This window comes from Calidris pugnax, unplaced genomic scaffold (genome assembly GCF_001431845.1).
Source record: "Calidris pugnax isolate Ruff unplaced genomic scaffold, ASM143184v1 scaffold313, whole genome shotgun sequence".
Taxonomy (NCBI): domain Eukaryota; kingdom Metazoa; phylum Chordata; class Aves; order Charadriiformes; family Scolopacidae; genus Calidris; species Calidris pugnax.
Genome location: NW_015091050.1, coordinates 74,169 through 84,870, shown reverse-complemented (window position 1 = coordinate 84,870; position 10,702 = coordinate 74,169). Strand labels below are relative to the sequence as shown.

General features: G+C 49.1%; 1 protein-coding gene across 1 annotated transcript in view; it reads left to right on the top strand.

The window, feature by feature from the left end:
- The window catches only part of LOC106896529 (caseinolytic peptidase B protein homolog), a gene marked incomplete at its 3' end in the record, with an annotated part of 110,457 nt that overhangs the window by 25,598 nt on the left and 74,157 nt on the right, over positions 1–10,702 (top strand). The window contains exon 3 of the mRNA XM_014956607.1: positions 6,763–6,849. Coding sequence (XP_014812093.1) covers positions 6,763–6,849 — 87 coding nt within the window. The remainder of the gene's footprint in view (positions 1–6,762; positions 6,850–10,702) is intronic.

Sequence of the window (10,702 nt, the reverse complement as noted above, 5' to 3'; positions counted from 1 at the left end):
AAAAAAAGAAAAAAAAAAAGCTCCTCGCCTTCTTTGGGCTCTTTTTCCCTCTTTATTTTTCGTTTCTTCTCCCAAGCGCTGAAGCTTTGGGGTGAAATAAAAAAGTTAGGGGTTCTCCACACCATCCTTGATGGGTTCTGATCTTCTGCTCCGGAGTCATCACGGCAGCTTCTTCCCAAAAGGAATCTTCATCTTCATCTTCATCTTCATCTTCATCTTCTCTCCTGGGATTCCCCACTGCTTCTTCCTGGGCTCCAACTGTTAGAAAATCTACCAGGAAAATGTGTTCGTGGAGGAGCAACCACGTTTTCTGCCCTAAAACCCTAAAATAGATCCCCCCCAAAGGTTTTTTCCCCAAATCCTTAATACTTCATTTGGGTTTTTTTACAGCAAAAGGGGTTGTTGAGCTTTGGGAGGAGTCTCCATCCCTGGAGGGATTTGGGAGCCGGGCAGAGGTGGTGCTGAGGGACATGGGTCAGTGGTGGGTTGGTCAGTGGTGGGTTGATGGTTGGACTCCATGGTCTGGAAGGTCCCTTCCAACCTCGATAATTCCACAATTATATAAAAATACAGGCTCTCCTCAAACACCCAAAACGGTGTTTGAGAAGCTCTAGGCTCCTGAGAAACTCCTTAGGAGGGAAGATCCCGAGTCCAAAGTTGTGGATCTTTGGTTAAAATGCGGATGAACATCCTACACGTTGATCAGAGGAGTTTATTTAATTAAAATAACAATAACAATTAAAAAAAACCTACTTCTGACAGTAAATACTGTTGACTGGTTGGGATCCAAGCGGTGGTCGGCGCTTCATGGATTGACTTGTGGTTAAATCAGGGAAGGGAAAAAAAGAAAGTAATGATGGGCTTGAAGATCCTGGATGAAAAGTTGAGTTGGGTGGAAAAATCTCTTAAATCACTGAGCAGCTTGTAAGGATTTAAAGAGAACCAACAGAATCACAGAATGAGATGAGGTTGGAAGGGACCTCTGGAGATCATCCAGTCCAACCCCCTGATAGAGCAGGTCCACCCAGAGCTGGTTGGAGATGGGTTGGAATGTCTCCAGAGAAGGAGACTCCACCACCTCTCTGGGCAGCCTCTGCCAGGGCTCTGCCACCCTCAAAGTGAAGAAGTTCCTCCTCATGTTTAGGTGGAACTTCTTATGGTCAAGTTTGTGCCCATTTCCTCTTGTCCTGTCCCTGGGCACCACTGGAAAAAGCCTGGCCCCATCCTCCTGACACCCACCCTTGAAGGATTTAGAGGTGTTGGTCAGATCCCCCCTCAGCCTTCTCTTCTCCAGACTAAGAAGACCCAAGTCCCTCAGCCTTTCCTCAGCAGAGAGATGCTCCAGGCCCCTCATCATCTTCATAGCCCTCTGCTGTCCCCTCTCCAGCAGTTCCCTCTCCTTCTGGACCTGGGGAGCCCACAACTGGTCCCAGTGCTCCAGCTGGGGCCTCCCCAGGGCAGAGCAGAGGGGCAGGATGACCTCCATCCACCTGCTGGTCACGTTTTTCTTGTTGCCCCCCATGAGACCATTGACCATGTTGGCCACCAGAGCGTGTTGGTGGCTCCTGGGCAGCTTGTTGCCCACCAGGACTCCCAGATCTTTTTCCTCAGAGCTGCTCTCCAGCAGGTCCCCCCCAACCTCTCCTGGTCCATGGGGTTATTCCCATCCAGGTGCAGGACCCTGCACTTGCCCTGGTTGAACTTCATCAAGTTCCAAAAGAAAAAACAACCAAAACCCCTCATTTAGGGTGTGTTTTGGGGGTTGAGGTGACGCTCGTCGTTCTCCCACCGGGTTGGGATACGTGGCCCTTCTAGATCCTCCCAGGTTTTGGCTCTTCAAGGTCTTATTTCATCATTTTTGGTTCATCTAAGAATGAAGATAATTCCTCATGGAACAATCTATACCGATAGAGAGGAAAAAAAGCTAAAATAAGTAGATAAAATGTCATTTTTAGTGCTTTAAGTGAAGGTTCCTCCATCCCATCCCCTCTCGCACGGGGAGAGCCCAAAGGGTCGAGCTGTGGTTCCTGCCCAGGAGAAAACAAATGTGAAAATTCATGGAAAATAGGAGAAAAACCAAAGTTTTTGGGGCAGGGACTGGTGGAAGGCGAGCAGGAAGGTCTCTTTGCATTTTTAATGTTAAATCGAGAGCAAACGGGGCTAATACTTTGTGAATTATGTTAATTACCCCTCCATTAAAGGGGTAGGTGTTGGGCTGGGGGGTTTTAGCCACTGGGAAGGAAGGGGGACAGTGACTTGGCCAATGCCTTCCCTCGGGATGCTTCATCCCCTTCCTCTCTGGGCTTCCTCCTCATCCTCCCTCTCCTCTTTTTTAATATTTGCTGGATTTTCCATGGATATTGGTCTGTTGGAAGGGGCTGGGGTGCAGCTTGTGCGTTGGAAGTGCTTCCAAATGGCCAAGTAAATGACATTAAATACAAAAATAAGTCGAATAGGTCCTTCCACGCCACTCGAGGAGAAGGGTGGATGGAGACCGGGCGTCGTGGTGGCCATGGGAGGGTATTTCAGAGCATCACAGAATGAGCTGGGGTTGGAAGGGACCTCTGGAGATCATCCAGTCCAACCCCCTGCCAGAGCAGGGCCACCCAGAGCAGGTTGGAGATGAGGTTTGAATGTCTCCAGAGAAGGAGACTCCACCACCTCTCTGGGCAGCCTCTGCCAGGGCTCTGCCACCCTCACAGTGAAGAAGTTCCTCCTCATGTTTAGGTGGAACTTCTTCTGTTCAAGTTTGTGCCCATTTCCTCTTGTCCTGTCCCTGGGCACCACTGAAAAAAGCCTGGCCCCATCCTCCTGACACCCACCCTTGAAGGATTTAGAGGTGTTGATCAGATCCCCCCTCAGCCTTCTCTTCTCCAGACTAAAAAGACCCAGGTCCCTCAGGCTCTCCTCATTAAGAGAGATGCTCCAGTCCCTCATCATCCTCGCAGCCTCTGCTGTCCCCTCTCCAGCAGTTCCCTGTCCTTCTGGACCTGGGGAGTCCAGAACTGGTCCCAGTGCTCCAGCTGGGGCCTCCCCAGGGCAGAGCAGAGGGGCCCCTCCACTTGGTGGCCATGCTCTTCATGATGGCCCCCCAAGAGACCAAGGTCCCAAGAGGACCCCCTCAGTCTTCTCCTCCTTCTCCTTCTCCTTCTCCTTCTCCTTCTCCTTCTCCTTCTCCTCCTCTTGTCCTGTCCCTGGGCACCACTGAAAAAAGCCTGGCCCCATCCTCCTGACACCCACCCTTGAAGGATTTAGAGGTGTTGATCAGATCCCCCCTCAGCCTTCTCTTCTCCAGACTAAAAAGACCCAAGTCCCTCAGCCTTTCCTCAGCAGAGAGATGCTCCAGTCCCTCCTCATCCTCGCAGCCTCTGCTGTCCCCTCTCCAGCAGTTCCCTGTCCTTCTGGACCTGGGGAGCCCAGAACTGGTCCCAGTGCTCCAGCTGGGGCCTCCCCAGGGCAGAGCAGAGGGGCAGGATGACCTCCCTCCACTTGGTGGCCATGCTCTTCATGATGGCCCCCCAAGAGACCAAGATCCCAAGAGGACCCCCTCAGTCTTCTCCTCCTTCTCCTTCTCCTTCTCCTTCTCCTTCTCCTTCTCCTTCTCCTTCTCCTTCTCCTTCTCCTTCTCCTTCTCCTTCTCCTTCTCCTTCTCCCTCTCCTCTCCTCTTCTCTTCTCTCCTCTTCTTCCTCTCCCCTTCCCGGGGGACACAGGAGGATCTTGGAGTAGGTTTGTCCCCATCTCTCTCTCCCCGTGGTTCCTGGAGGAGCTGGGCTGGAGCTGGTCCCTGCGACGGGACAACACAAGAAGGTGTTTTTTTCACCCAAAGCAGCCGTTTCCCTGCCCAGGGGGGAGACAGGAGGCACATGGTGGGACAGATGGAGCCACGGTGTGGATTTCTCCTGTCAGGAACATCCCCCCAGGGCCAGCCCAGGCGAGTGCGGTGACCAGTGGTGGCCTTGGACCTGCCTCAAACCTGTTTATCTCTGTCAGGAGCACAAACCCCCTCCTCTGGAGATGACAATCTGCTGTCACCTCTCTCCGGGCTCCTCCTGGGACAGCAGAGCCCTGTGGTTGCTCAGGGATGTTTCCCCTTCAGCAATCTGCTGGTCAGGAGTTCTCTTCTCTCCCATCGTTTGTCCCATCGATGCCCCATCCCTGGAGGGGTTCAAGGCCAGGTTGGAGGGGGCTTGGAGCAACTTGCTCTGGTGGGGTTGGAACTTGATGGTCTTTAAGGTCCCTTCCAACCCAAACCACTCTATGATTCTATGATTGTTTGTGTTCAGGTGCTGGAAGAGGGAGAAAAGCGTAAGGATTTACCCTGGGATTGTTGGGGGGTTCAGCCTGGAGAAGAGAAGGCTCCAGGGAGACCTTGGAGCCCCTTCCAGTCCCTCAAGGGGCTCTAGGAAAGCTGGGGGTGACTCTTGATGAGGGAGGGGAGCCCTAGGAGGAGGGGGAAGGGTTTGACCCTGAAAGAGGGGAGATGGAGCTGAGATGTGGGGAAGAAACGATGGATGGATGAGTAGGTGGTGGATGGAGAGATGGATGGTGGTGGAGTCACCATCCTTGGATGAGTTCAAGAGTCGTTTAGATGTGGTGTTGGGGGATATGGTGTAGGGAAGAACGTTGTAGAGTGGAGTAGATGGTTGGACTCGATGATCCCAAGGGTGTTTTCCAACCTGAATGATTCTCTGGATGGGTTGAGAGCCTGGCCCAGGTTGGCCCGAGAAGCTGTGGCTGCCCCGTCCCTGGAGGGGTTCAAGGGCAGGTTGGATGGGGCTTGGAGGAACCTGCTCTGGTGGGAAGTGTCCCTGGATGGATCTGGGTGGGCTTGAAGGTCCCTTCCCACCCAAACGCTTCCATGATTCTTCTGGGGGGAGCCAAGTCTGATCCTTTGACTGCTCTTTCCTGGACTATTTGAGGGAGCTGGAGCCTTCCCAGGGTCTCCTGAACCTCAGTTGGAAGCTCCAGATAAAGGCTGTTGGTTACTATTGTGGTTTTTTAGCTGTTGGATCTCAGTCCCAGTTCCCCATGAGCAGTTTGGAGGGGCCAGCACCATGGCTTTGGCACTGGCCACCCCTCCTGTCACAAGGGAAGGTCTGGTTGCCCACCCATAGCCACGTCACGAGAGTTGGCCAACGTAGAGCTTGGCTGAAGCCACCCCCTCGTACCCCAGGGCCTAAGGGGGCAAAACCTTCCATGGGTCATTTTAGGCATCTAATTCTGATGACTAATTAATTGGGTATTTGTTGAAGTTTGGGAAAACCCATCATTTATTGCCTTTTAGACAATTATTCTCTTGCCCAAGGAGCAATCGGGGGAAAAATAAGGGAACACAGGGGTTGAAATATAAGTAGATTTAAGAGGATAAGGCTAAATAATTAACAATAATAGTAAAGAACCAATATTGATCCTGTTAGAAAATACTCAAGGATTGTCCTCATCCCATTCTATGGGTCCAACGTGGGACCTCGGGAGCACTGGGGTTTTTGGGGGGAAGGGAAGGGCTCGGGGCTCCGGCATCGGGGCAAGGAGTTCTCTGGACCCACCACCATGGAGGGAGAGAGAAAACCCCTCAGCAAACTTCCTAATTTCTACGGAATGTGACTTTTTTGGTATGAAATAACCCCGTTGGCAGCTTGGGGTGAGTGCCCGGGTCTCGCTCCTCCTCATCCCCCCACCCGGGGGGCTGGAAAACACCGAGACCTTGAATCCCACCCCCCAGAGCTGGCTGGAAAATGAGTATTTTCCCCAATTCAGACACCGGAGTCTTCTTAAAATGCATTTTTTTACACATTAGGACAAAAATTAGCCCCATGTTGCTCAACCCAGGACAGTGGTTTCTCCAGTCAGCGGGGAGAACTGGGTTCCATCGTGTTTAACACACTCAGGCTCTGGGTTTACTGGCTGGAAATAACTTTAGGGTGAAATATTTGTTTTTTGGGGCTAAGTTTTTTATTGAAACCGCTGTGAGGATGTTTGGATGGATGGAGGAGGGTTTGCAGCTGGGGAGGGTCGGTCTCTTCTCCCAAGGAACAGGCCATGGGACAAGAGGAAACAGCCTCAAGTTGCCCCAGGGGAGGTTGAGGATGGAGATGGGGAATGATTTCCTCCTGGAAAGGGTTGTGAAGCCTTGGCAGAGGCTGCCCAGGGCAGTGGTGGAGTCACCATCCCTGGAGGGACTTCAAAGCTGGGCAGAGGTGGTGCTGAGGGACATGGGTCAGTGGTGGGTTGATGGTTGGACCCATGACCTGGAAGGTCCCTCCCAACCTCCATCATTCCATGATTCTAAGAGTGAGGGAAGATGGATGGTGGGTTTGTCAGTGGTGGGTTGATGGTTGGACTCCATGGTCTGGAAGGTTCCTTCCAAACTTCACCATTCTAAGCTGTGGAGGGACCCTTGATGAGGGAGGGGAGCCCTAGGAGGAGGGGGAAGGGTTTGACCCTGAAAGAGGGGAGATGGAGATGAGATGTGGGGAAGAAATGGATGGATGGGTGGATGGATGGATGGATGGATGGATGGATGGATGGATGGATGGATGGATGGGTGGGTGGATGGATGGATGGATGGATGAGTGGGTGGATGGATGGGTTGAGAGCCTGGCCCAGGTTGCCCCGAAAAGCTGTGGCTGCCCCATCCCTGGAGGGGTTCAAGGCCAGATTGGAGAGGGCTTGGAGCAACCTGCTCTGCTGGGAGATGGCCCTGGGTGGAACCAACTGATTCCTCAACATTTTCATCCCCAACATCCCTCTCTCCTGCCCAGGTTGGTGGTGGAAGGGGCCGACGTCAACGCCAGGCACAGGCTGGGCTGGACCCCTCTGATGGTGGCCGCAATCAGCAGAAACTCCAGGTAGGTTCTTCTCAGAAGAACTCAATAGGTTCTTCCCTTCCCACCTTGAGCTCCACCAAAGGGGTTTCCCAGATAATTTTGGGCTGGTTTGGGCTGCGTTGAGTTAAACCCAGTTTTGGGTTAAACCCAAGGGTTATTTTCCCTCTTCCTTCGCCCAAGAGATGGAGTTGGGCTTCTCCTCCATCCCAGAGAAACGAGGGATGAATTAGGAGGGGATTTTGGCCTCCGATGAGACCGTTGCGTTGGGATGGTCCTTCTTTTCTAACTCCTCACCCTCAGAAATCCCTCCTGGCTCTTCCCAGTCTTTCATTCGAGGTCCTTTATGAAGCCAAAAATAAAAAAAAAGGGGGGGTGGTGGGGCTGAATGCTTCACCCTCCTCCCCCTCAGTTCCCATGCCGGTCGCCGTGGCTTCTCGTAACCTTTTGAAGACGTTCTTAAATATATTCAGTCTACAACTAAATTCAATTAGTTTTGGAGAGGCAGAAAAGCTCTTCGTGCTACAATAATTACCTAAAATCAGGTAGAAATGCTAATTGGATCCATCTCCAACGCCTGCGGCACCTCGTTAGAGCCATAACGACGGCATGAATTATTTGGGCTAAAAAAAAACCCACAAAAACCCCGACTTTTTGGCCACCGTTGGGTCGATGGGGTATGGTTTATATCCCACGTTTTGGGTGGATGTGGGCGTTAATTGGAAATTAAGAAGTCGTTGAGTATGCAAAGATCGGGAGGATTCGTGTCCAGTGACACGGGGGGAGGTTAATGAGGTACTTCGTGGAGTTTGAAATTTGGCTTTGAGTTTGGAATTCAGGTTTAGGTTTGAAATTGGGGTTTGGAGTTTGATATTCAGGGTTTGAGTCTGAAATTCAGGTTTGGGTTTGAAATTCAGGGTCTGAGTTTGAAATTCAGGGTTTGAATTTGAAATTCAGGGTTTGAATTTGAAATGCAGGGTTTGAGTTTGAAATTCAGGTGTGGGTTTGAAATTCAGGTTTGAGTTTGATATTCAGGGTTTGGGTTTGAAATTCAGGGTTTGGGTTTGAAATTTGGCTTTGAGTTTGAAATTCAGGTTTGGAGTTTGAAATTCAGGGTTTGAGTTTGAAATTCAGGGTTTGGGTTTGAAATTCAGGTTTGAGTTTGAAATTCAGGGTTTGGGTTTGAAATTCAGGGTTTGAGTTTGATATCCGGGTTTGAGTTTGAAATTCAGGTTTAGGTTTGAAACTCAGGGTTTGAGTTTGATAATCAGGGTTTGAGTTTGAAATTCAGGGTTTGAGTTTGATATCCGGGTTTGAGTTTGAAATTCAGGTTTGAGTTTGAAATTCAGGTGTGGGATTGAAATTCAGGTTTGAGCTTGAGTTTGAAGTTTAGGTTTGGGTTTGAAATTCAGGGTTTGAGTTTGAAATTCAGGGTTTGAGTTTGATATTCAGGTTTGGAGTTTGAAATTCAGGGTTTGGGTTTGAAATTCAGGTTTGGGTTTGAAATTCAGGGTTTGGGTTTGAAATTGATGTTTGGAGTTTGAAATTCAGGGTTTGAATTTGATATTCAGGGTTTGGGTTTGATATTCAGGTTTGGAGTTTGAAATTCAGGGTTTGGGTTTGAAATTCAGGGTTTGAGTTTGAAATTCAGGGTTTGAATTTGATATTCATGTTTGAGTTTGAAATTCAGGGTTTGAATTTGAAATTTAGCTTTGAGTTTGATATTCAGCTTTGAGTTTGATATTCAGCTTTGAGTTTGAAATTCAGGCTTAGGCTTGAAATTCAGGTTTGGAGTTTGAAATTCAGGGTTTGAGTTTGTTCCTAAGTTTTGATTTTGAAATTCAGGTGTGGGTTTGAAATTCAGGTTTGAGCTTGAGTTTGAAGTTTAGGTTTGAGTTTGAAATTCAGGGTTTGAGTTTGATATTCAGGGTTTGGGTTTGAAATTCAGGTTTGAGTTAGAAATTGAGGTTTGGAGTTTGAAATTCAGGGTTTGAGTTTGAAATTCAGGGTTTGAGTTTGAAATTTGGCTTTGAGTTTGAAATTCAGCTTTGGAGTTTGAAATTCAGGGTTTGAGTCTGATATTCAGGTTTGGGTTTGAAATTCAGGTGTGGGTTTGAAATTCAGATGTGGGTTTGAAATTGAGGTTTGAGTTAGAAATTCAGGTTTGAGTTTGATATTCAGGGTTTGGGTTTGAAATTCAGGTTTGAGTTTGAAATTCAGGTTTAGGTTTGAAACTCAGGGTTTGAGTTTGATAATCAGGGTTTGAGTTTGAAATTCAGGTGTGGGTTTGAAATTCAGGTTTGGAGTTTGAAATTCAGGTTTGAGTTTGAAATTCAGGTGTGGGTTTGAAATTCAGTAGGTTTGGGTTTGAAATTCAGGGTTTGAATTTGATATTCAGGGTTTGAGTTTGATATTCAGGGTTTGGGTTTGAAATTCAGGTGTGGGTTTGAAATTGAAGTTTGGAGTCGTTTGAAATTCAGGGTTTGAGTTTGAAATTCAGGTGTGGGTTTGAAATTCAGGTTTCAGCTTGAGTTTGAAGTTTAGGTTTGGGTTTGAAATTCAGGGTTTGGGTTTGAAATTCAGGGTTTGATTTTGAAATTCAGGTGTGGGTTTGAAATTCAGGTTTGAGCTTGAGTTTGAAGTTTAGGTTGGGGTTTGAAATTCAGGTTTGAGTTTGATTTTGAAATTCAGGGTTTGGGTTTGAAATTCAGGTTTGGAGTTTGAAATTCACGGTTTGAGTTTGAAATTCAGGGTTTGAATTTGATACTCAGGTTTGAGTTTGAAATTCAGGTTTGAGCTTGAGTTTGAAGTTTAGGTTTGGGTTTGAAATTCAGGTTTGAGTTAGAAATTCAGGTTTGAGTTTGAAATTCAGGCTTAGGTTTGAAATCCTGGTTTGATTTTGACTTTGACTTTGAAGTTCAGGTTTGAGTTTGAGTTTGAAATTCAGATTTGTTCTCCCAAGTCCTGGCTGGATCTCGGGGTGACCCGTCCTTCCCCTCCTGATGTCTCCCCGTTGTCCAGAGCCTTTCCCATGGGCACCCACAGTCTCCCAATCCCAGTAAACCCAGCCTCCCCAGTGACCTGTGAACTGGGAGAGGGACCAGCACTTCCAGCAGCTCCAGGACCAGTTAGAGGTTTCTCTCCCATCTTCTCAGCTCCAGGGGATGGCTCTCCTGGCAGGGGGTTGACACATGATGATCTTCAAGGTTCCCTTCCAACCCAACCGTTCTGTGATTCCATGATTCTCCTGGAATTCTGTTCCCAGCTGGAATCTCCCTCTGCAGAGCCAGGTCAGCCTGGAGATAGAGGCTTTGGCATCTTGTAGAATGGAATGGTTTGGGTGGGAAGGGACCTTAAAGCCCACCCAGTTCCACCCAGGGACACCTCCCACCAGAGCAGGTTGCTCCAAGTCCCCTCCAACCTGGCCTTGAACCCCTCCAGGGATGGGGCAGCCACAGCTTCTCGGGGCAACCTGGGCCAGGATCTCAACTCATCCATCCATCCATCCATCCATCTTTCCATCCATCCATCCAACCAACCATCTTCTCATACCTCCATCCATTTCCTCATCCCTCCATCCCTCCATCCCTCCATCCATCCATCCATCCATCCATCCATCCATCCATCCATCCATCCATCCATCCATCCATCCATCCATCCATCCATCCATCCATCCATCCATCCATCCATCCATCCATCCATCCATCCATCCATCCATCCATCCATCCATCCATCCATCCATCCATCCATCCATCCATCCATCCATCCATCCATCCATCCATCCATCCATCCATCCATCCATCCATCCATCCATCCATCCATTTCCTCCTCCCCCCCTCCCTCCCCCCATCCAACCATCCATCCATCTCCCCATCCC